The 25,978-nt window shown below is 41.9% G+C and overlaps 2 protein-coding genes across 4 annotated transcripts in view; one reads left to right on the forward strand and one right to left on the reverse strand.

Annotated features, from left to right (window-relative positions):
• PLA1A (phospholipase A1 member A) lies at positions 1 to 10,435 on the forward strand. Its single transcript, XM_063293041.1, has 6 exons — positions 1 to 22; positions 2,413 to 2,565; positions 5,677 to 5,778; positions 7,076 to 7,165; positions 9,907 to 10,074; positions 10,428 to 10,435. The coding sequence occupies exons 1-6, from the start codon at positions 1 to 3 to the stop codon at positions 10,433 to 10,435; spliced, it is 543 nt and encodes a 180-aa protein (XP_063149111.1).
• POPDC2 (popeye domain containing 2) overlaps positions 10,069 to 25,978 on the reverse strand; it is a 23,217-nt gene continuing 7,307 nt past the window's right edge. The window contains exons 2-5 of one of the 3 annotated variants that reach the window (XR_010067280.1): positions 19,214 to 19,322; positions 14,687 to 15,187; positions 11,252 to 11,442; positions 10,069 to 10,179 (exon numbers count right to left, since the gene is read on the reverse strand). Coding sequence is in view for 2 of the 3 variants with exons in the window: in XM_063294589.1 (XP_063150659.1) it covers positions 14,717 to 15,187; positions 19,214 to 19,322 (580 nt within the window). In the remaining variant the exon portion in view is untranslated. Of the gene's footprint in view, positions 10,180 to 10,558; positions 11,443 to 14,686; positions 15,188 to 19,213; positions 19,323 to 25,978 lie in introns of those variants that run through there. The other 2 variants (XM_063294591.1, XM_063294589.1) reach the window with 2 other exon arrangements.

The following is a 25,978-nucleotide window of genomic DNA, read 5'->3' on the forward strand; positions in this document are numbered from 1 at the left end:
ATGCAGCGATACTTCATCAAACGTGAGTTGCCGGCGGCACTTGCATCGTCTTCTATCAATTTGGTAAGTCCCTCACTTTTACCAACCATCGCCAGGACGCCATCAGAAGATATACCAGATATGTTGACAATGGTTAAAGAAAATTGCTTTAATGTCATTTTTACAGCTTTGTACAAATCAAGAGATTTAGTTGTGTCTTTTAATGGCACCAAAGAAGCCATTTCTTCAGTGACATTATATTCTTTATCAATACCTCTAATAAAAATGGCAAGTTTAGCCATATCTGTAGCATCAGTACTTTCATCCATCGCCAAAGCATAAAATTTGAAATTAGCAGCTTTACTCTTCAAACCTCTTTCGATAGATTTTCCTATTTCTTCAATTCGCCTGGCCATAGTCTGGTGAGACAAACTGATTTTAGAAAAATCTCTTTTTTTATCAGGACAAATTATATCTGCCACGCTTTCCATACATTGCTTAATAAACTCACCATCGGTAAATGGTTCTGATTTTTTTGCAACCAGATTTGCTACCAAATAACTAGCTTTTATAATAGAATCCTTTTGAGTTGTGACTTTAAAAAAAAAAATGTTGAGACAACAGACTTTTTTTCAGTTCCGCTAATTTGTCTTTACGACAAATTCCTTGATACGCTTCAAATTTGGCAGCATGTTTTTCCATATAATGCCTTTTCAAATTGTAGTCTTTGAAAACTGACACATTTTCCCTACAAATTAAGCACAGTGCCTTAGTATTTGTCTTGACAAAAAAGTACTCATCTGTCCATTTTTCACTGAATACTCTTCCTCCATCCGCGATTTTTCTTTTTTTCTTTTCTTTTTTGGGTTCTGTTTTCTGTTGAAATGATGTTGAAGCCATGCTGGAATAAATTTATTTAGGAATAAATATATTTTTTAAGAAATAACACAACAAGCCCATCATAAATTGTTAGGTAGGCAAATAAACAAAGCAAAGTTTAATAATCAAATAAGAAAACTTACATGTCTACTTAATAATAATAACAATAAACACCTGTCGTCACAGAACACGTAGGTAGGTTGAAATATATATAATGCCAAGTCACCACAAGCTGATGTGTGTAGCGGGTGGCGGCGGCGTTAGCACTGCACTGCCCACTCCCCTACACAGCGTTCTCTTGTTTCTACCTGTGCAGGCATGATTCTACCCCGTAGTGATATCTTTATTTATTGTGAATAGGGCCTGTTCTGGAAGAGGACTGATGGACCCCCCCCCCAATTTATTTTTTTCCCCTTAACCATTGTGGGAGAAAAACATTAATCAGTTGCTTTCCTTAACTTCAGATGGGGCAGGGGAGCAGTGGCATCTGCAAAGGGGGAGGGTGAAGGGGGGTAGGGTGACAAAAACAGTGCTGTGCTGTTGAAATTTAAGTCCCATATCCTTTGTACTTGCATTGTGACCCAGCCCCACACCACAAAGGGACAGAGCTTGTGGCATGATGCTGCTTTCATCGTTTTGGTTATAGCAGCCAGAGTCTGTGGACACCAATGAGCATCCACAAGGGGGGAGGAGAGGGGACAAATAAGGCACCATGGCATACTGGGGTCAGATGTCTGGATGCAACTACGTCGTAATAGCAATACTTGCTGTCAAATGCATTGTGCAAGTATTCCATTGTTTCTTCTCCATGGATTTTAGGGAAATGACAAGTAAAGATGCAGTGGGAAAACTGGAGAAAATTGGTCTCCTCTACTCTGGCACCCACAAAAGGAATGCAGTGGACCTGTGTGCCCCAGACCACATTCCTTGCACCAACTGACCTAACCTATACCCTTGATCTCAGATCCCTAATCAGTTGTCTTGTTTCATCCCCGTTTTATCCCTGTCTTTGAAGTGGAGATGGTAAATAGTACTTTGATACTTCGCCCAGATGGTTATGAGGCTTGGATTCATCACTGTTTGTCCAGCAGACTGAACAGAGAGCTTATTGAAATGAACCATTCTTTAAAACAAAACAGAAAACAGGGCTTGTAACTCCTCCTCCTAGCATATTCCTGCAATTGAATAAATCCTCTTTCCACAAATGGTATTGCAAGCAGAGGGAGAGACAAGCGTCCCAATTCCTCTCTCAGGTATCCAGATTCTCCAGATTCTCTTTGTCACACAACATGTATGAGCTACCCTTACTTCCTCTGCACTTAGTCTGCTAATTCTGTTCACAATAAGTTCTAAAAAAGTGTTGTTATGACTAACATTAAGTCTTGTTGCAATAAACTATCTGTGGAACAAATGGTTGCCACATCTCTGATTTTAGAGTTACTTTCTCTTTGCTTTTTTTTTTTTTTGCCATGTAACTAGAACAGTCCAGATAAAAACATGAACCAATTGATCAGATTGTTGGGTGGTTTAGCTGTGTGCTTTGAGGGCATTTAGAAGGAACTGTTGAAGTCCTAATTATTATTCTTGCCAAACTTCAGGCTGTGGGAGTGCCAGAGTCATCCATCCACCTTATTGGGGTGAGCCCTGGAGCACACGTTGGGGGTCTGGTGGGCCAGTTCTACAAAGGCCGTCTTGGAAGAATTACTGGTAAAGGAAAGCAGCAGGCTGAAATGTATTATTATGGTTCATAAAGTTTTTCTTAATATACTAATACTTGGGGAGTTCTAAATTTAGCTTTTAATACTTAAGTAATCATATTTTATTAATACTTTATTGCTAGCACCTTGTTTCTCTTTATTTCTCTTTTTAGTGTTTTAAAGACTGCACTTAAATGTTTGTATGCATTTCATCCATCTATGTTACCTTTTCCTTTAATTCTTAATTTCTTGGTATTTTATAATTTTAGATTTGAAAACATTGGTCAGTAACTGTTATAAACTTGAACTGAATTGAACTGATATATGCTTACATTAACAAAAAGTAACAACTTTTTCTTATAACAATTTATATAAAGTTAAAGATTAGGGACGCGGTGGCGCTGCGGGTTAAACCGCTGAGCTGTCGATCAGAAGGTCGGCGGTTCGAAACCGCGCGGCGGGGTGAGCTCCCGTTGCTCGTCCCAGCTTCTGCACACCAAGCAGTTCGAAAACATGCAAATGTGAGTAGATTAATTGGTACCGCTTCGGCGGGAAGGTAACGGCGTTCCGTGAGTCATGCTGGCCACATGACCCAGAAGTGTCTATGACAACGCCGGCTCCAAGGCTTAGAAACGGAGATGAGCACCGCCCCCTAGAGTCGGACACGACTGGACTTTACGTCAAGGGAAACCTTTACCTTTACCTTTACTAAAGATTACAGTCCTGTGATAAGTAAAGGATTGGGTGAGCCTTTGGCTATGCTGATTATAGGCTGTGGTACAGTGAAGAAGCAAGACTGTCCAAACATTAGCCAGATGTTAAGCTATGAATTCTGCAGTGCCAAAACTGTGATGTAATATATCTTTAAATTTGTTACATATTTTACTTTATTTTTATACATCCAAAACCCTTATGGATTGGTTATCCTCCTGCCTGAGAGTTTGATGAATAATATATTGTCCTATGCTTGACTTGACCAACTTTGTAGAAGCATAGAAAGATTCTATACTGTAATTCAACATCATGTTGAAGATTATCCTAAGGTGATCATGGCTTTGCCCCAAAAGTGAGGCAAGCTAGTGGGCAAGGCCCTTTATAAATGGTCCAGAAAAGGGGATTTTTAATGACAAAGTAGACTTGGGGCGTGGGAAGACGAAGGTCTATCATGTAAACCAATTAAGAGAATAGGTTGAGAGTAAGAAGCCAACAGAGAGAGAGAATGAACCATAGAACAGAGTTTTGGGAATTACTCAAAGCCTAGCAGTAGGAATGAGAAATAGCAAGAAATGGTGGAACCTTCCCCAGCCACTAGTCCTGCCCATAGAGTCATCCCCCAGCAGATTAAGATCCCCCAGTAGGCAGAAGAAGCCATCTTTGCAATATCTGAGAGGACTGCAGCAGCATGTAAATGGCCCAAAACAGAGCAGGTGGCATATCTGGCACCTAATCTGACTGGAAAAACTTTGAGGGCTTATTCTAGTCTTCTAGCCAGAATGGTGAAAAAGCATAAGGATGTGAAAAAGGTGATTCTGCACCCAATGTCATGTTCACCGTTTCAATGTCTTTGATACATCGTAACGTTGCGCATGTCATTAGCAGGATGCGTGTTTCATCTTTCTCGGGAGGATGGAAGTACTTATCTTTTGGCTTTGCTCTGGAATGTATTTGCATTATCTACTGCGCTCAAGGTTACTTTCCCAGGCTAGCAACTCTGACGATTGCTTGCACCTGTGCCGGGCGGGGCTGTTACGAGGGAGGCGGGATACGTTTGCACCAAGGGTTTAAGTTTGTATTTGGCGCGCTTTTGCTCATTCTCAGCTTTCTCTGTATTTGCCTTTAGTTCCTTAATAAATCAGATTTCATATAGCAGCCTCTTGTGAGTCTGAGTATTTGGGCTAGGGCAATCATTACACCCAATATGAAGGATTGAGACATGCATATTGGCAGAGACTCAGAGAACATTCCTATGACCCACAGGAGGGGGTTAGAGAATTGTAGGCCATATTGCTGAATTTAGGAATCATTGGTTGCAACCTGATGAAAAGAACAGTGTGGAAATAATAGAAGTAGTCCTTGAATAGTTTATTCAAGTCTCTCCAAGGACAGTCAGCTTATAGATTCAAGAACACCATCCTCAGATGGTGCTTAGCTGACACTAGCTTATTTATCTGAAAAACTGGACCTAAAGTGACTTTTTTATATGTAATATGTCCTGAAAATGTTGATTTTTTTTTCCTTTTTTGGAGAGGAGGCAAGAGATTTTTTGGTAGTCCAGGTGTTGTGGCAGTTCAAAGTGGGGGAATTTCGAGTCAGGATATGCAAACTCTACTTTTGGCCAGCTGGAGGGAAAACTGACTGACTCATTGCAAAAGTTATAGGGACAGAAGGCAGGAGCAGAGTAAACTCTGTGCTTTGTTGAAGTGTCCACTGTTTGTATTAAATAACACTTTGAAGAGCAAAGTGTAACTGAGAGAAATATTTCTAGCAAGCAGAAAACCTGCATTAGGTTCCAAGCCAGTTCTGAACCAAGGTCCTGCAATAACTTTTTTTTTTCAAAATAAAGAGAGATTATATACATTTGTACATTACATAAGTAACATCACATAGATTTTGTTCCTTCCAGATTTCTCAGTGAATTGTGCCATCTTGCTCTATAGTTTTGTTCAAACTTGTATTGGGCTACCGTGCTGACAGAACAACTGGTTGGTTTTGCAGAATATTTGGTTCCCAATAACTTTAGATTTACAGATTTAGCAATAGTATTGAATAAAGCTCCTATAAATAAGAGTCATAACATATTTTTTTAGCATTTTATTATAAGAAATGTTTTCACTGTGATTTGAGTTGTTTCCTGATCCCATCTCTCGAGGGTTTTTTTTTTAATGGTTTGAACAAAAGAATAGTAATAGCAACACTGAAAAGATGCTGCTTTTGTTTTGTTTTCGTTTCTTATGAAAAATGCCGCCAAGTTCAACTCTCTGTTTCAACAGTCCAGGCTCTGCCTTCTGAATCTCAAATGCTCCATTTTAGATGATCCTGTAACACACAGTCACTTGCTGTCCTCAGAATTCACCAAATGAAAACTGTAACCTGTTGCCACTTATTGTTCATCATGCTTCAGGTCTGGATCCCGCTGGGCCAAAATATACCAGAGCCAGCCCTGAGGAGTGCCTTGATCCTGGGGATGCTCTCTTCGTGGAAGCAATTCACACAGATTCGGATAGTAAGCTTTCCAATCGTATAACATTTATCTTTTTAAAGACAATAATATTTCAGGGGTATACATTTTTAAAATTGTTTTCATGTATCCTTCTTGAAAATCGTTGTTTATTATTAGCTTCCACTTTTTAAGATGTGGTAATAATTGTAAATAATATGTTCTGTCTATCATAGCTCCACTATCCCATCTTAGCTGTTCTGATGGAGATGGAGTGACTTTGGGGTTATGGGCCAAACAATTCCCGGGTAGTACTGCACTATCTTTGGCCCTGAATGGGCCCTCTCTCAGAAGTGGTCTGCAATTCCAGCATTCTCATAGGCTCCTGCTCAAGCAGCAGTTGGAGTTGTGACCCAGAGGCTTTTTGTACAATTACACCTTGCGTGCCAGTTGTGATCATTCCTAAATTGGGAATGCTTGCTCACAGTCACTCATGCCCTAGTCACCTCCCACTTAGATTGTTGTCAACACTCTACAAGTAGGCTGCCTTGAAAAGCCTTTGAAATATACAGCTGGTATAGAACTCAATGGCCTGGACCATGATGAGATATCCCATTACACATGGATGACCCCACTGCTTTGGGATTGCACTAGTTGCCAATCAACTTCTGGGTAGCTTTAAAGACCCAGTTATTTGCAGGACCATCTTCTCTCCTATGCTTCTGCTCATCTAATCAGATCAAAGACTGTCAACATCTTCCAGGCTTTGTCTGTCTAAGGATGCCATCTGATAGGACCTTGGAAACACACATTCTCAATTGCTGCCCCCTTGCTTTAGAACTTCTTCCCTATGGAAATCTAGTCTATTCCTTCTCTCTTGGGTTTCAGGAGAACAATTATGACCTGGCCATTCCATCTCTCCCAGGAGGAAGGTATTTTGCAATTGCTAGGATGACCTGGCACACAAATGTTTTGGGGTGTTTTCCCCCCTATATTACTATGATACTATTGGGATTTTTGACATTTTTTAAAATATTGCAGTCTTTCAAAGTTCGAACTTCTTGATAATGAATTTTACAATTTGCAATTTAATTTAATTACTAATGATAACGCTTTACACAGTTCAGTTGTATGCATGTTTTATGTGTTTTAATGGTTGCCTTTGTTTTATTTGCTTGGCCACTATTTGGAACAGAATTATATGAAATCTTCTGGAAAAAAAATCCATCTTGTGGAAAGATCTGTTTCATACCTGTATGCATCTACACACGTGTGTGATCAGTGCTTCCAACCGCAGCTTTGCTATAGATGTCTGCAGCATTTTGAATTTACAAGTGCAATTCTAACTCAGATTTTCTTATAGATTTTGGTATCCAGATACCTGTGGGCCACATTGATTACTACCTTAACGGAGGGAAAGATCAGCCTGGATGTCCCCATTTCATATCATCTGGTAATAATGGTTCCTGGCTTATTATCTGAAGCTCCTTTTCTCTGAAAGCAATATACCTTGTATAGATACAGTAGATATAATCTCATCAGGGATATCTGTATCAATAAATGGGGAACTGCACTTTCACTGAGCTTGGGAACGGAAGGACTAACAGGAGGTTGCCGAGGGAGTTCAGGAAAGGAGTTTAAGGGGAAGTCTCTGATCAATTTTCCCTTTGAGGGCTTTTTCCACTTTCCATCAAACCACAGCACAAATGTGATCAGGCAGCAGTCTCTTTTTTCTGTGGTGTTCCCATGTCCATGAGATGCTGTTAAGTAGTTTTCAATAGTTAAAATAGCTTTTTCTCCCTTCTGCTAATACTGTTCAAGGACAGCCTTAAGGTATATACAATCTATTAGACGTTGTCATTGTCACCCATTATTTTGGAAGGAATCCAGGTGACTGCAGTGACTGCAGAGGCAATAGAAGCAGGGTAGCAATCAACAGTGGGGACATTAAAGGTCATGTTGCTATAAAGTTCTATTGACTCAAGGGTAGGTTGTGAGCACTTCAGCAGTGGGCAAAGGCCCTTAGTCAAGAATTTGTATTTAAACCTGAGTAACTGAGATCCTGATAAGGGACTAAAATAAACACTTTTCTAATGGTGTTAGCCTAAGAAGATATTGTCAGCATGAATGGACAGGAGTCTGCAATTGTGACCTGCAATAGTTGTGGCTTGTCTTGCTACCTGAAAAAAATCTGAGACGTATTTGTAGAAAATGTAAGCTCATTTGGACAGGGGAATCAATTACCTGGACATAGGCTCACATGGAGGCTGCTCTACATCTATTTTTCTGGTATACATTAATTTAGATTCCTGCACTGAGTGGAGTGGTGGACTCGATGGTCTAAATCAGTGTTTCCCACCCTCAGCAGTTTTTAGATGTGTGGATTTCAACTCCCTGAATTCCCCACCAGCATGTTGGGAATTGAAGTTCACGCATCTTAAAGTTGCTAAGGATGAGAAACAGTGGTCTAAATGACCTCAGCTGTATGATTCCCTGATCCCACCTTTTGAATGTGGCCTGGAGATATTCCTCCCCAGTCTAGGGCTGACCATAAAAACCAATGCAAACTAAGACTCAGTTATTCTGATTTGTAAACCACAAAAACATATAAGTCGAAATATGTCCTCTACAGTTTATGTAAAATACATTTTTATTTTCCAGTTTGCTGGGGTTTTGAAGCATGAACGGAAATTGAAACAATCTTATTCTATTACACTACACACAGTTCTTCTGATAATGGAATTTGCTTGCTTTTTATAACAGCAGCACTCTTTCAAAACACACATATAAGAAGGGGAACTCCACAGAGGGGAAGTCAGAATGAACAAGATGGTGATCAAAGCCTCTCCTTTTTTTTTGTGGATATGATGCATGCAATGCATGTTTAATGCACTTGGGGTTTGGGGTCTGCAGTTGTGCCCAGCATCTTGACTTTTTTCAGATGCCACTGATTTCAGATCTTCCTGTTCTTGTTAAAATTCTGCTCTAGGGTTCTGTAAGAGCAGAACGGTCTTTAAATAGCTTTCAGATTTGTTTACCTTATCACCTAGGGGGCATATGTAAAATAAAATGCTGAATACATGTTAGCATTTATATCTTAATCCCAGTATATTGAGTTAGTTATTTTATAGAGCTGAATATAGTTTACCAGGGCTTGATAACTCTCACAGATTAGCCAGGTGGAGCTGAACAATATTAGGTGTCAAACAAGATTCCTTAAATCATATGACACAAACACTCCTTTGTATAAAAAAAAGTTTGAAAAGTGAACCTTATTTCGAGTTGAGCTTAACTCTTGGTGACTACATGGACATTATTTTGCTAAATTTTGAGGAGGTGAATTCTAGCCTTGCTGTTTTCTCTGTTAGATGTATATGTAAAGGGATTCTATTTAATTAAAAACATATAATCTCATTTTTCCACTATAAATACTGCTCAGGAAGGCTGACAATAAGAAAGCAAGATATAATGCAAAATTATAGTTAAAGCATAAGAGCAAATCAGTTAAGGCCACATTTAATCCATTGACTGAAATCTTCTTCAGGACTGGTTTAAAAGCCCAGAGTCTTCCTTGAATTAAAAATGTCTTTCTCTTAAGTTTATATTTTAGCTTTTCATTCATTTTTTTTTTTTTAATGATTTAGGTTTAGGTAAATTGAGTTAATCTTTTGGGGGTTTTTTAAGCAGGCAAGGAAAGGGACATTCATCCAATTTGAACCATTTTTTAAAAAGATACATTTCCAAGGAGAGCCAGCTTGGTGTAGTGGTTAAGGCACCAGGCTAGGAACTGGGAGACAGTGAGGCATGAAGCCAGCCAGGAGACCATGGGCCAGCCCCTCTCCCTCAGCCCGGGGAAGAAGCAGGCAAGGGCAAACCACGTCTGAAAAACCTCGCCAAGAAAACTGCAGGGACTGGTCCAGGCAGTCGCCAGGAGTCAAGACTGACTTGAAGGAACCAAAAAAAAAAAAAAATTCTGGGCCATTTTTCCCTTTTTATTGCTTTTTAATTATGCCAATTAATTTTTTTTAATTTTAGTAAAACTGTAATCACATTTATAATTTGATGGCCTCTCAGGTACAATGAAATTAAAAATAATGAGAAATTACGCCGTCCACCAGAGTGATGACTGCCATGAACGTGCAGCTCCACCTGTCCCAGCTCTGCTTCATCCACTCTACCTGTTTCCCTTTCCAGGCTACCGCTATCTGATCCGTGACCATGTGAGAGCTGTGCGTTTCTATATCAGCGCCTTGAATGATTCCTGCCCCGTGATGGCTTTCCCTTGCTCCAGTTATAAGAATTTCTTAGCCGGCCATTGTTTAGATTGCTTCAGTCCCTTCTTGCCCTCCTGCCCCACAGTCGGTATGTTACTTCCGCAGTGATCTCAGAATCTAAACCTTGGGAATTTGGGATGTGAGTGGAGTCAGGATATGCCAGGACTTCAATCTTCCTTGAGAAATGTGTTTCCTGTGAGATGACAGATGAAACCAAGGTCTCTGTTGGGGACATAACATGCTATTGAAAGTTCTGTCAAAGTTGGAACTTGTACACTGCAGATCTAAACAATTCTAAAATGGGGAACACATTTGTTAGATGTGTTCAAGAAAAGGCCATCTGTCTGGGATGTTTACTTTGGATTCACACACTATATATAGCGTTGGGCTCAGTATCCTAAACGGCTTACCCAACTCTATAACGCTGTGATTATATTCCAGGAATCTGATGGTATGAACTATGAACTATGAAAGTATATGTCATAAGAAATGTGCTAGGGCACTACATGGCTTTTTGCTAAGACACAATATGTTATGGGCAACAATATGATAATCTATCTATGTGATTGTTAAGAGTGAGACAAATGGGGAGCAACATAAGGGAATGCCTTCTTCTCAGTGCCTAATAAATAGAGCTTGGAAAGCAAATACGTCTTCAAGAAAACTTCTTCTGTAGATGTTACTGTCTGGATAAATTCATACTGTGGTCCCTAGGTAGTTAAGCTCTGAACTGTTTAAAGGCAAATCCTTAAATTTTACCCAGAAAGTACCTGGCAACCAGCGCAGATCTTGCATCACAGCTATAATATGTTTCTACTATTTCTTACCAGATGGCAGCCTATTTGTTGCATGTTATACCAACTGAATTTTCTAGATAGCATGCTAACCCCAGCCTGGGGGTGGGGTTTAAATATTTAAGTTCTGTGTTATTGTGGGATGCCTTTGTTCAGAATATAGCTTTGGTGAGAAGGATGACTGCTTCTCACATTAGCTAGCACACGAATGATAACCAAAGTGGAGGGAACAAATGGAAGATTGCTTTCTTCCTTCTCCGTTTTGTGAAAGAAGAGAATTAACAGAACCTCAAAAGGGAGCAAGTTTCATCAATTAATTATACCATCATAATTCCAGGACATGTAATATATTTAACATACATCAAGTGTTTAAGAATACAAAAAATATCCAGGTGCCACAGCAGATCAATACACTCCGGAAAGTATCCCATCACTTTTCTATGCATATCTTTCAAGGTGCATGATATTGACAGATACTTTATATATGGTTTGACAGACAAGTAATGAAGGCCATTCTGATTGGTGATCAGTGATCTTATTGCTCCATGCAGGGCTTTGATTCCCAACTGCTGTTCTCTAGAGTTCTGGGGTCTGAGTTGGAGCCAGAGGGGCTCGTCCTTTTGCAAGGCCAGGATGATTAGTTCTCAGGTGGTTGCCCAAAGCTGTGTGAAGGAGAAATCATAATTATTCTTATTGTAAGAACTAGCTCATACTTATATGTCCAGTTTTAAAGGAAACAACTCCATTGCCCAAGCTAATATTATCCTAGTGTTTTACAAAGTATCATTCTTTCACAGACTGAGAAATCAAAATACTCAAGTCAATCCTTCCTTTCATAAACAATGGATGTACCTAATATATTTTTATAATACCATATTCTTGGGGGCAGAGTTGGTATCTTGGAGGTTACCAAGTTGGGCAAAAGGAGTTTTGAATGCTACCTAGTAGTTTTATGTACTCAGAAAAAAAGGGGCCTAAACCTGAGTCCAGCTACTGGTGGTTACATGGACATACCTTTTTTGGTTGGTTGGTTGGTTGGTTGGTTTTTTGTTTTGTTTTTTGTTTTTGGTATCCATACAGAAGTGATTTGTTATTGCCTTCTTCCAGAAAGGGAATTATTTATTTAAGTTTCTCAACACTAGACTCAATTGCATGAATATGCAGGAAAAAAAGATAAATCTGGCATCTCAAGGAGGAAAGCTATAGAATTATATGCTTGCTTGTCCCTTTCCTGAATCAAACCCCAACATTCTGACCTAACTCAACAGAGTTGAGGGTATCCTAGTTACACAACAGGAAATCAGGTCAAATGGACCAAATCTCACTTTTTCTTCTTTTCAACACTCTTCCATACAATAGTTTTCCAGTTAGAATTGACCACAGTAATACATTAAGAAAATTGATTAATCTTCTCAATAACATTTAAAACTTAGTGCTAGCCTTTTAATATCAGAAATGGAGAGTATAACTGGTAAAGCAGTCAGCCTCCACCAAGAAGCTGATCTCAGATTAATAAGAATCTGTGAAAATTTATTCTTAAGGTGAGTTTGCCTAAACTTATCGGACCAGGAGACCAAGATGTTCTCTTTCTTACCTTCTTTGCTAAAGTGAATTTTGTCTGCTTCTCAAGATAACGTGCAGTTACTACGTTAGAGCAACAAATTCCTGTTTTCCAATGTTCACAAACTCCTTTCCGAAAATTGATATTTGGTTATACCATTTTTAAAGGGAATGTCTTACTGAAACCTTTCTCATGTTCTAAGCTGAATCATGGTGTTATGAATCCCATGTATTCACAGGATTTTAACAGGATTTTTGTTCAGGTGTAAAGTAATTATTGTTATGAAGTGTAGCCATAACAAAATGCTGTTTTAACATGCAGCATATAATTTTTTTAAAAATAAAACAACTAAATAATTAGATTCTGAATTCCTGAACTTTGATCAAGTAACTCCAAACTGGTGGGTGGTGGGACAGCAGTTAAAATTATATCAGTTGAAGGTTTCTATTTTGTCCCAATTTCCTAAAAGCAACATCACCAAATAATGGCACTTTTGTCATCAAACTGCATGTATGTGAACTGAAAATCACAAAAATCGGGTGATGGGGCATGCAGCCTATAGCTTGCCTAGCCCTGATCTGCAAAATGGCTTAGAACACAAAGTTGAAAATCATAATACAGTAAATAAATAAATAAGTTAATAACATTCAGCTCCAAACCAAAGCCTCATGAAAACATCATAATAATGATATAGAACATTAATAATAGAACATAGTATGCAGCACATAATCAGTCAATCCTAGCCAGTTTTTGAAACAGAACAAAACTGACAATTGTGTCAGAGAAAATTCCATAGTCTTGGTACCACCAATGAAAAATAGATTGGTTAATTCAATTTTTCTTGAGGACAAGCATCTAGGACAGAATGGTGAATCTGTTGTTATACTATTCATCCAAAAATCCATTACTCCCCCTTCCTAGGATGGTCTTATGTAAGGTACTGGGTGAGGGGATACCCCAAGCTTTCATGGCAACTGCGGATGGTTGCAAATGGTCCTTGCACTGATTATCAGTGTGTTCCTCGGCACAGTCAACTGGGTTTATGTGTTTAAAGCCCAGAAAGACATAAATGCATGAAAATTAGAGGCTGTCTGCTTTGATGCCACTAATCCATATTTTAAGATCTAGAGAGAGACTTTTTAAATATCCCAACTTTGATGCAGGCTCAGTTCACATGGAAAAGAGAATGGGAGATCTTAGTGCTGAACTTAAATTCTGTAATATTCTACTTCAGGAGGCCAAGTTTGTTTCTTTATTTATATCATAAATATAAAGAGTCACTAGTTTGAGATGGGCGGCAATATAAATTGAATGAATGAATAAATAAATAAATATGACCCCTGCCCTTTTTCTCAGGATTCAAGTCAGTGTTCACTGAGTCATATCCTTTGAGGTGCTAACTGGTCCAAAGTCATCCAAGTGAACTCTCTGCCAGTGAGCTATAGAGGAGATGCCATTTGTCTCCTCCAGACACTTGCAAGCCAAATGTACTCCAGTCTGGGTTGTTCTGATGTGACTGTGGGCAGTCAACATGCACTGCAGGTGATAGCGTAGAGCCATCTTTGTGCACACTGAAGGTCTTCCAGGCTGAGCAGCTTCAGCACATGCTGTAGGCAATCCTAAAGCCACTCACTGAGCCTTGGAGCACTTCAGGCAGTGCTGGAAGAGAAGGCTGTGATCAGTACTGGTCCAAAGCATTTGAACAGCTTTGTTGAGGTGAATCAATTCAGGTCTTTGCTTTGACAATGTGAATACTATTGCTTCTGTAGCGGAAATAATGTCACTGTAGCAAATCTAAGTTGCTTTACACAAGCCTAATATTCAGTGTTGTGTCATCTGTAAATGTAATAAGCATTCTTTCCACCTCCTTATCCAAATCAATAGTAAAAATATTGAAGAGTAACATGCCCAGGACTGAACCCCATGGCACTCCAATTAGTATCTTCTCTCTAGTTTGATGAGGAATAGCTAATGAGCATTATCTGAGTTCAATTTTTGAGCTAGTGGTGCATTGAACTAATACTCAAACCATTTAGCCCACATTTAGTTAATTTGCTAAGCAGAGCATCATGGGTATTTTGTTAAATACCTTTCTGCAATCGAGATATATTATGTCAACAGCATTCTCACAGTCTATTAAGGAAGCTAGTAGCTCATCATGAAAAAACAAGACAAAGTTTGACAAAGCCATGCTGACTCAAAGCACTTTTTTGCAGCAAACAAACTAAGAGTTGACATACTGTGGGCTCCAAGGAAATGTGGGGCAATCAGTATGCTGGACACCTCAGTTACCCTTTCCTAGCATACCAGGTATGTTTCTTTCTAAAGGCACAAAGAATACTTACTTATTCAGGGTGATGTGTGCCCATGTTTACTCACTTCAAATACTCCCCTTCACTCATATAGTCCATAAAAGACCCTGTCAACTCAGCAAAATCTTCCAATACAAGACTGGTAGAGTCCTCACCAGACAGGTCACTGTCAGGCCGAGATTTCCTAGGATGAGCAGAATGAGACACGGTGCAAGGAACCACAGGAGCTGTTTGGCCAACTGCAGGTGAATCACCTACGGGCATTACTGGCTCTTCATATTCTGCTATTTCCTTTTCCACCTCTATGTCTGAAGCAGGTCCTAAGACATGATAGAGGCTGGGCAGACGGATGTCAAACTGAAGGCCAAACTTCGCAAAAAGCTTTTCATTCAAGGCATATAGCTTTTCTGAGAGGTCATAGCCAAGGAGGACAGAAAAGAGACGAGCAATATAGCGCTCCTTAGCCAGAAGCGAATAAAGCTTTTTCCTTTGCCAAGTGATGAAACAGGAGTCAGTCTCTGCTGTCAGAGTTACCTGCCAAGGAAAGAAGAGAAAGAAGTTCAATTATTTGTTTTTGAGGGTAACAAGTCACTGTGCTACCTCACATTCTGGTAAGAGATTTACTGTACAAATAAATGTACAAGAAATTTACAAGAAATCCACATTTTGAAAGGAATGCATTCATATTTAACATATTGTGTATTGTGCAAATTGTCTTTGAAAATGAGATTTTGCAATACATTGCTCAAGTACTTCTTGCATAGTTTGGAACGTAATGTATAAGTATACAGAGAGCTTTGAGGCCAATCATGTGAAATTGTACAACATATTTATAATGTTTTTCTGCCAGTCTTTTGCTCATATCTAATCCTGCAAAAAGTCCTCTGTATTTCTTTCCTAGGCTTACGGATTGCTTCCTCCAATCTCAGTTCAGCACATGGCTGAACTAGAAGCTAGAGCTGCTGTCTGGATCAGTTTCCTCTATCTTTACTTGCTGAAGTTTGCTGCCCTAATTCAGCCACGTACTGCAGCAGTAACTACAGCATCTTTTGCCATCAACTATTACACCCTATTCACCCCACTTTGCATACCTGAAGACTTGCCAGTAAATTATGAAAAAGTCTCTCCATCCTGAAAGCTTGCAAAAAAAGAAAGCCATTTTGCACCATCATTCTGCCTTCTTATTTCCTGCTGTGGATGCACTAGCACTACTATTTATTTATTTATTTTCTTTATTTTTATAAATAACTCAAGGTGGTGAACACACCTAGTACTCCTTCCTCCTCTTGTTTCCCCCACAACAACCACCCTGTGAGGTGAGTTGGGCTGAGGGAGAGGGACTGGCCCAAGGTCACCCAGCCGGCTTTCATGCCTAAGGCGGGACTAGAACTCTCATACCACGCCTGATTGGCTCTTGGGCTGAGAGAGAGGGACTGGCCCAAGGTCACCCAGCCGGCTTTCATGCCTAAGGTGGGACTAGAACTCTCATACCACGCCTGATTGGCTCTTGGGCTGAGAGAGAGGGACTGGCCCAAGGTCACCCAGCCGGCTTTCATGCCTAAGGCGGGACTAGAACTCTCATACCACGCCTGATTGGCTCTTGGGCTGAGAGAGAGGGACTGGCCCAAGGTCACCCAGCCGGCTTTCATGCCTAAGGCGGGACTAGAACTCTCATACCACGCCTGATTGGCTCTTGGGCTGAGAGAGAGGGACTGGCCCAAGGTCACCCAGCCGGCTTTCATGCCTAAGGCGGGACTAGAACTCTCATACCACGCCTGATTGGCTCTTGGGCTGAGAGAGAGGGACTGGCCCAAGGTCACCCAGCCGGCTTTCATGCCTAAGGCGGGACTAGAACTCTCATACCACGCCTGATTGGCTCTTGGGCTGAGAGAGAGGGACTGGCCCAAGGTCACCCAGCTGGCTTTCAGGCCTGAGGCGGGACTGGAACTCACAGTCGCCTGGTTTCTGGCCCAGCAGCTCCTTCCTTCTTCCTGTACTTTAGGGGATCACTGCAAATGTGTGCAGGCCGGGTTTGTTGTTGCCTGAAGGCAAACTGAAGCAGCATTTTAAACAACAGCAGGAGAAGGATTCTAACAGTGGCTATTATTAAATTACTGGCCAATAACAGAACAGTAGACATGGTTATTGTTGAATAAATTGATGACATAAGTCTTTGGATAGTGAAACTAAAAGAATGACAAAAGTATTTGGAGTTTTTCTTTGAGCAGATGATATTGCAGTCAAATGTGCAGTTATAGGTGGGGACTCCTGGCCTGGAAATAGTGTGCAAAGGACCATGACATTGTAGTCAGCAGCGGGATGTGGGTGCTAAAATGGCAAGTGCAGTTTTGAGATACATCAATTGAAATAAAGTTTCCAAATCACTAGAAAGGGAAGAACCAATAGCCTGTACTGCCAAACCCCATGTCTAGTATTGCTTCCAATTTTGGGGGAAAGAAGAAGAAAGAAAGAAAGAAAGAAAGAAAGAAAGAAAGAAAGAAAGAAAGAAAGAAAGAAAGAAAGAAAGAAAGAAAGAAAGAAGGGAGGGAGGGAGGGAGGGAGGGAGGGAGGGAGGGAGGGAGGGAGAAGAACACTTAAGAAAGAAAGAAAGAAAGAAAGAGAGAAAGAGAGAAAGAGAGAAAGAGAGAAAGAGAAACAGATGTAGAAAAGGGCAGCAGGGATAACCAGGAATTGGAACATATGAAGGAAGATTGCAGGAAGCCAGTAAAGTTAGCCTTGAGAAAAAGTGGATGAGAGGGGATTTGACAGCACTGTTCCAGAAAATGAAAATGTGCAACACAGAAAAAGGCCAAGACCTGTTCATTATCATCCCAGAATGCATGTCCCTGAATTAAGGTCTTAAGTTATAGGAAAGTGGTTTACAGTTCCACCTTAGGAGAAACTTTCTAACGGCAAGAACAGTTTAATAGCAGAACCAAATACCCAGAGAGGTGGCAGGCTCCCCTTTGCTCCATATGTTCAAAAAGAGGCTGAACCATCATCTGTTGGGGAGTTTTCATTTTGATTCCTGCACTGAGCAAAGTGTTGGACTTGATCATTGTGATGGAGTTTCCAATGTTAATAAAAGAACTCCAAGCAGCTAACAGCAATCTTGCAGAGTAGAAGCATCGACCAAAAAAAAAGAGAACTTGCACATCAGGCTTAATTATGTTCAGAAATAAATTCAGTCTTCACACAGCAGTTAGATGAAGAAAAGTAGAGGTAGCTTACTTTTATTCAGCAGAACTGGATACAGGTAGGTTCAGAGTAGAAAGCACTTCATCACTGGTTCTTTGGTAGACACTTTCTATGTGGAATAGAAAGTCTGTGTGCAAGCGAGATGTTAGAGGACAAGGCCTGCATCACGCAGCCCTCCTGCCTGCATGCCTGCCCATGAGGTAAAGATGGAGATTGTGAATCTCCCAGACGCAAGAAGGAGGAGGAAGAGGAAATCAGGCGACCCATGCGACCTCCCACAAGCACAACAGAGATGTGTCCACAAGACAAACCCTCTTATTATGCTTGTGAGACAATGCTGAGTTGACCCCTGACAATTCCAACAAATTGCCTGTTTGAATTCTATGATTCCATATATATGCTCATTTATGGAAATCATCTATCCTGCCCAGTTTATAAAAAGTCTACTTTACAATAAATACTGGAAACCTTTTCAGGACTCACATCAAATGTTTCTACTTGTGAAAATGTAGGTGCTGGAGATAACGGAGCCCTGAGCTGGTTCAAACACATGTGCATGGTACTGATGACATGGCCAGCCAAGCCACAATAATTCTTTATCAGCTCTTCCATATGCATTTTAGTGGTGAAAAAAATTTCCTGATCTGAGTCTCACATAGCAGTGCAAAAGGCCAAATCAAACGGATCTGAGTCAAAAATTAGCACTGAGCACTTACAGCAAAGTTGATGGTCAAGGTCTGTTCAAGGGAAAGGATCACGCCATCTAAAATGTCACTGGTTACAAATCTGGCTTGAACATCAATCATATTTTCCCTTCTCCTTTTCTGCTATACTTTTTAAAAACAACTTGTCAAATTAGAAGTTCTTTGCAATGTGTTAATCTTCAGTTGGTCAAGAAAGGTCTTACTTTAATATTGGGATTGGATTTTACTTCTCATGATCAGCACAGCAGCTTTTGTGTTTATTCTGCTGCACCGTCACTTCTTTTTGAATTTCTGAGTTGGAATGATTAGAAGAATTTCGGGAAAAGATCCCAGGACACCTCAATTGAGAACCTTAATCCTGGGCCTCACCATATCTAATCTCTTCAGTTAGGATTTGTTTGAAGCATGCCTAGTGGAATCTTCACCCGTTTTTTTCTTTGCAAGTAGATTTTTTGGCAAGTGCTTTTGGAAAGTTTCTCCTCTTTCAAGAACAGCTTAATATATACTACAAGCAGGATTAGTGGAGGCAAATGTTCCAAGGCATAGTAAACAAACTGAACTACTCCAACACTTTCTTGGTGTTCATACTGTTTGCTTCGCAGTAGAAAATCAAAGATGGAGAAAATCATAAGGAAATTCTATTTTGCAAGAACATTACCTGAAATGTTCCCTCTTCAAAAGGCCGTAATGATTCCCACTCCGGGGAATCCAAGAATTGATATGGGAATACATAATGTAAAAACTGTCCATCCTGACTTACTTTAACCCTGCAGAAAGAGAGAAAGGAGGGGTAGGGAAATGATTATTTTTTTCAAGGAGGTTCAACATTAAAAAGGTTGTTTCTCCAGCTACTGAACATTTAACTCAGAAAAAGATGTGTTATAAGGTCCATGCAGGAGCAGGTAGTCATTTAGGTACAAACAGCCCCATCATATGGAATGAAGTCGTTTTAGACAGTAATATCTGTGGCAAAGGAGTGGCACTTTTAAAAAAATCACTGTTAGACAATAATAGCAGATTGTTCTGCACAATATATGTGACATGGAGACAGACAAAGGCAGGCAGGTGCAAAAAAGAGTACCAGGCTGGAGGAAGGAAGCAACAGTTAGGCTTCATGCTCTGCATGCAGACTGCTATTCATTAACAAGCCCCTATGATATTAAAGGCAAAACTGAAGTACTTTGGCCACCCAATGAGAAGACCGGACACCCTGGAGAAGATGCCGATGCTAGGGAGAGTAGAAGGCAGAAGGAAGAGGGGCCGACCAAGGGCAAGGTGGATGGATGATATACTAGAGGTGATTCCTGGGGGAGCTGGGGGTGTTGACCGACAGGAACCTCTGGCATGGGCTGGTCCATGAAGTCACAAAGAGTCGGAAGCGACTGAACGAATAAACAACAAAATGCCTGCCTTACAAGCAGGCAGAAGCAAGCCCAGAGGGTCAGCTGCTTTAAAGAAGGGTCAGCTGCTTTAACCAGGGCTATTAAACAATGACTGTCATGAGCATGGATGGTGAGCAGGAGTGGGCCCCTATCCAGGGGGGAAAATGCATGAGTAGAGACTTTGAGCTATCATTCAAAGAAACCCAGAACAGACCCACCTTGACTTTTGGGGTTTATCTGTCTGGGTTTTCCCATGCTTCTTCAGTTTGGTAGGATTTTCTGTCTACAATAGCAGTTATAAAACACTAGAGACTTCTTCCTCGTCTCGGCGTGGTTCTTGCTTAGTCAGGACAATGACTCTTCCTACTCATTGCACAGGGAAAGTTTGATGTGACAGCTCCCTTCCCTTTCTGGCTTTGTCCTCGTTCAGAAGCACGTGTAGATTAAGGGCGGAACTTTTGTCAAAGTAATGATATCCCCAAGTGTCAACTATCCTGCCCCTATTCCTGCCTTACAACAGTTAGGACCTTTCCAGACTTCCCCTCCCTCATCAAGTGTGGCCATTTTGTATATTAGACAACCATTTTGTTCAGCCCTGTAGTCATCTACCCATTTTGTGTGTGATGGAGAAAAGCAAAGGGTCTGTGACAGTCTATAATCTTGTCCCACCAATCAAAAGACATTCCCCATCTGAGAAGAGATCTTAGAATAGATGAGGTAAGTTCCTTGGATCATTGGTTGCCATGATTCATTGCTTAGAAAGCATTCCCACCCTCCAGAATGGATCATGACCTTGATGTCTTTCTGTTGGAGAGCTTCTTTTCTTCATTGTTGCTGAGAACTTACACATGAATCATACAGTGCTGCCAAGATACTATTCTTTCTCAAAGCAAAGGACTAGTTTACCCTAGGGTTTTAGTAAGTGTTGTATTGGATGCTTCCAGGAGAAAAACATGGATTTTCAAGGATGTATTTGGCTCTTGAATTGCTCTAGGAATTTTAAAGAGCACCATATTTTGCATTCAGACTGATTGGCCTCTTTGTATCTCTCAATAGAATAAATGTGGAACAATATGTTTTAATTTAGATGATATACATACCTGGTAAAGGTTTTCTGAATTTCATCACAATGACAAATCAATTCCAGAAGACCATCCAGTATCGCTAGATTAATCTTAAAACATTATTGTCAAGAGTAAGCAACACAGCAAATAAAACTAATATTTAGATATCACTTGTTCATACAAAAGTTATCAACAAGGGTAAAACCAGGCAATCTCAGCCAACACAGAGAATACTAAAGTACATTTTTTATACAGTAACTTTATCCAGAATTGCTCAACCTTGTAAGAATGATCAAGAAAGGATGATGCCAGTAGGTACCACATTTGGCTAACTGTCCATAATCACACATTTCCCATAAACAACTTTCTGAAGTTTTTTTCACATTTATTTCTTTCTAAGTTCCAGCAATGCTACCCTACTATGCTACTGTCTCATGAACTGTGTTCCTTCCATACTCTGAGATGCTGAAAAAATTGATCTGAATTCTTCTCCTTCTATTATTATTATTATTATTATTATTATTATTATTATTATTATTATTCCTTTTCCCCAGGAGCCCCACAGGGTGGGAGGGTTGCCCTTCATTTTATCCAAATGACTGCTTAGTCACTTCTGTTTGTGAGCTAGACCAGACTTTGGCTTGAAAAGAGGCTGGCCTGTGTCAGCAGCCTGGCTCTCCCCAATCCCACCAGATATCATGACTGTTTGGAGTCCTCCTCCCTATTCTGACCCATCAGTCAGGAAAAGAATCTGCGCTGCCTCTTCCCTTGGCATGCTGTGTGTGTTCATAGTGGTCGCTTGGCACTCCAATAGATGAAGAAGCCATGTCCTTGTCTTCCTGGGGTACAATCTTATGGTAGGTGGTAGGTATGGTAGGTGGCTGTCAGCTCCAGCTATGATGGCAAGATATCTAACTCAAAGGACAGGAGAGGAACAGAGGAGGAAAGCACTTGGTGTGCGCCACCCAACAACCGTTCAGTTTCCTTCTTTTTCCTCCTGTCTTAGAACAATACATGGAAAGCTGTGGCAAGACAACTCCCATCCTTGCAAAGGCAGGGGAAGTACTGCAAGGAAGGGAGAAAAATAAGGATGAAGAACTTGTGGCCAGGAACCTCCCTTTTCTGCACTTATCTGAAGTCAGAAAAAAGGGCTGCCAAGATGATACTTTCTTGCTGGAAATCCACTTCTTGAATGTTCCTGCTCTTGTGGCTTCATCTGAACTTTCCTATTGCCCAGCGCTGCCTCTGTTTTACTTGGCTGTACTGGCAGCCAATTAAGTTGTACACACTCCTAAAAAGGGACTGAGACACCAAGGCAGATAAAGAATAATACTAGAGGCCAAGTTTTAGCTTTTAAATATCTTATGCATTGTGTTTCAACACCCCAGAATCGGGTGTGAACAAATTAAGTCTATTTCCAATAAAGCTAATAATAGTAGTACTGAGGCTACACTCAGTTTCTTTCCCACCATAAGCTCACTGCAATAAGGTTCTTTAACCCAAACGTTATATGGCCCGAAGTCCTTAGACACAACACAGTCCAGATTCTGAAAAGTGCTAGTCTGAGTACCCTCCTGGATTTCAAATGCAGCCTTTAACTCAGAAACTGGGTTGATTCCCTCGGATTTACGGGCCGTTTACGCCAGCTATATTTCTGGCTTAAACTTCACTTTTCTAGCAATTCCCTGGCTGCCATGATCCTTCCTGGTAACTCTCTCTTCTGGGAAAGTCAGGATCCAGCATGAATTTATGAGGACGAGAACTGCCCTTTACTTTTTAAAAGGATGTTAGAACAAACTACCGCCATCTATCAAAGCCACAGATAAGCCCCCCAGCCATGCCTGCTACAAGCACAGGACAAGCCATCCAGCCACCCAGCCACGCCTCCCCACTGCCACAGTCCGAGGTCAAGCCAGGCAGCCACCAAACGTGCTCCCAAAGCCACTGTCACGGACAAGGAAGACATTGTGGGAAACACTTATGTTCCAAGAGTAGAAGGGGACGGAAGAAGCATCTAATCAATTTGAACCACAGTGAGGTTTACTTCACGCCACACTGTTGTACTTCTAAAGGCATCTCTTAACTGCCCTTAGAGCTTTTTAAAAAGCTACATTCTGCCGCATCCGCCATCTCTTCCTGAAAAAGCAACCTTATTTTTTCCTCATTTCAAAATCCTGGATCAGGGCTATTCTCAACCTTTTAGATTTTGTATTTATTTGTGTCCTAAAACCTGGGCTGATTCCTGAATAATGATTAAGATATTGATTAGATTTATTTATAATCAAGGCACACTGCATTTTGTGAGGATTCTACTGACAGTATGGTCTTTAAGACAAGTCTCCTGATTTGGAACAACAAATAATTCTCCTGCTCTTTTTTCTCTCCGTCCCCCAGTCCAGGTATCAAAAGCTCATTGTTAGAATGGGTACATATACCTATTAACACTACCTAGATTCAGCCATGAGTGCAGATGCTGGATAAGCTCTTCTTCTTTTGATCATCTATGAAAGTTTCAAATTTTGTTAGCCTGTGAGCTGGTTTTGTGCAAGTTATTGCACTTTTGTGAAGTTATTTCAACCTTTATCTTACAAAACTGCATCACTGTGTGTGGAAATTTTAAGTTCCATTTTCAAGATCTTGTTGCTAGAGCATGTGAAAACTATACAAACCTGGCTCTGTTATAGATAATGAGCTTTCCTCGGTAGCTGATCTGTGCCTGGGGCGGAATTTAATATAATCATGGAATCCCTTTCTTCTTCTCCCCAGACTGCCTGTTCTGAAGAATCATTCCCTTCCTGTTTTTGCAGAGGAGATCTGTTTGTTTTTACCAAGCTGCCATCACCTCCTCCTTCACTCTTGGTAATAAATCTGTCAAGGGCTGCAATAATGTCTCTGTCATGAGTGCCGTTGAGCTGAAGTCATCAGCGCAATGGCACACATGACAATAGCAAGGAAACAGGAGAAGGGGCTCAAGATAAGTAGCCATCAACTCACAACGACTAACGGCCAACAAACAATAACTAAACGGATCACGGAGCACACCCGAGCCATCAGCGCCAATACAACGGGGATCGCCCAGCTGACAGCAATCACCGGATGAATAGAAAACCCGATGATGGGTGATCCCGGAACGCCAGCGGGGCCTCACAACCCCTCACCCACCGGCAGGGCAACGTATTGGACAAAGGGGGGTGACGTGACCGCGAGTGAGGGGGCGCTGACCGGCACGGGGTATTTAAACCCCGCACCGGCGCGCTCCTGTCACTCTCAGCTTTTTTCTTCCGACGCTGTAACTGCGCTGTGAATAAACCAGAGCCTGATCCATCGAACCAGTGTCTGAGCATTATTCAGAGGCAGGCAGCGCATGACATAAAGCTGAGAGTCATAAGGTCTGGACCGACCACCGGAACCTCGAGGCCCTACGAACGCCCAGACGCCTTAGCCCAAAACGGGTCCGATGGGCCCAATTCTTCAGCCGCTTTAATTTCCAGCTGAAGTTCATGCCGGGCAAAAAGAACTTCCTGGCCGACGCCCTCTCCCGACTGCCCCAAGACGAAGAGCCCGCCCCAGACACCATTGGGACGGTCCTATCCGCCTCGCAACTGGGGATGGCCGTGACCACCCGAAGCGGCGCTCGGAGGCAGCTCGACTCTACGGCGCAGCCGACGGCGGGACAACCGGCGACCGGAAGAAGCCAACCGCAACTACCAGGGGGAATGCGCACGGACCTCGCCGCCGCCCTCAAAACCGACCCCTGGTTCCTGGCAAACCCCGACAAGGTAACGATGGCACAGGACCTAGCATGGGGGGAAGGCAGAATCTACGTCCCGGACTCGCAACGCCAGGCGATCTTGCATAGGTCACACGACGCCAAACAAGCAGGACACTTTGGGTTCCTCAAGACCCTACACCTAACACGGCGTCAATTCTGGTGGCCCGCGCTCAGGCGAGACGTAAAAGCATACGTAGCGTCCTGCCCAACGTGCGCTAGGGCCAAACGGGCACCAGGCAAACCCGCGGGGCTATTACAACGGGTGGCAGAACCCTCCCGCCCATGGGAGGAAATCTCTATGGATTTTATAGTGGACCTCCCACCCAGCCAGAAGAAAATGGCCATTTGGGTGGTGAAGGACTACTTCTCAAAGCAGGCCCACTTCATCCCCTGCACGTCGGTCCCATCCGCACAACAGCTAGCCAAACTCTTCCTCATCCACGTGTACAGGCTACATGGATGTCCCGCACGTGTGGTGACCAACAGGGGCACACAGTTCACCTCCAAATTCTGGCGGGCCTTCCTAAAGCTGACGGGGACCCAACAGGCCCTATCTACGGCCTGGCACCCCCAGACGGACGGAGCCACAGAGGTTCTTAATGCCACCTTAGAGCAATTCATACGCTCATATACTAACTATCACCAAGACGACTGGGCTGAACTGCTCCCGTTCGCCGAAATCGCATACAACAACGCCGTCCACACGAGCACGGGGAAAACTCCGTTCGAAGTAGTCTCGGGGCGCGACTTCGTCCCCATACCGGAGCTACCTCAACCACTGGAACCCCAGGTGGACGCTAGCGACTGGGGACGGAAGATCGCGGAATCATGGCCAATAATCACGGCGGCGCTGAAGGATGCACAGGCAGCCTACAAAGAGCAGGCCGACAAGCACTGGCGCCAACAACCGACGTTCCAAGCGGGGGATATGGCCTACCTATCAACCAAGTTCCTAAAGTCAACCCAACCCTCGAAAAAACTGGGGCCTAAGTACATCGGGCCGTTCCAAGTCACCCAAATAGTGAACCCGGTAGCAATACGCTTGGACCTGCCACACAACCTACGGAGACTCCACCCGGTGTTCCACACCAGCCTCCTGAAACCGGCAACCACCTCTCGATGGCACCCAAGCACGCCACAGCCCTCACCGGTGATGATCGACGGGCAACACCACTTCGAGATAAGGGACATACTCGACTCCCGCA

The sequence above is a fragment of the Candoia aspera genome, chromosome 2 (genome assembly GCF_035149785.1).
Source record: "Candoia aspera isolate rCanAsp1 chromosome 2, rCanAsp1.hap2, whole genome shotgun sequence".
Classification (NCBI taxonomy): Eukaryota; Metazoa; Chordata; class Lepidosauria; order Squamata; family Boidae; genus Candoia; species Candoia aspera.

Coding starts and splice junctions, on each gene's coding strand:
- PLA1A (XM_063293041.1), top strand. CDS start 1: ATGCAGCGATACTTCATCAAAC. Junction 23..2,412: donor GCAGCGATACTTCATCAAAC/GTGAGTTGCCGG, acceptor GAGGGCATTTAG/AAGGAACTGTTGAAGTCCTA. Junction 2,566..5,676: donor CCGTCTTGGAAGAATTACTG/GTAAAGGAAAGC, acceptor ATCATGCTTCAG/GTCTGGATCCCGCTGGGCCA.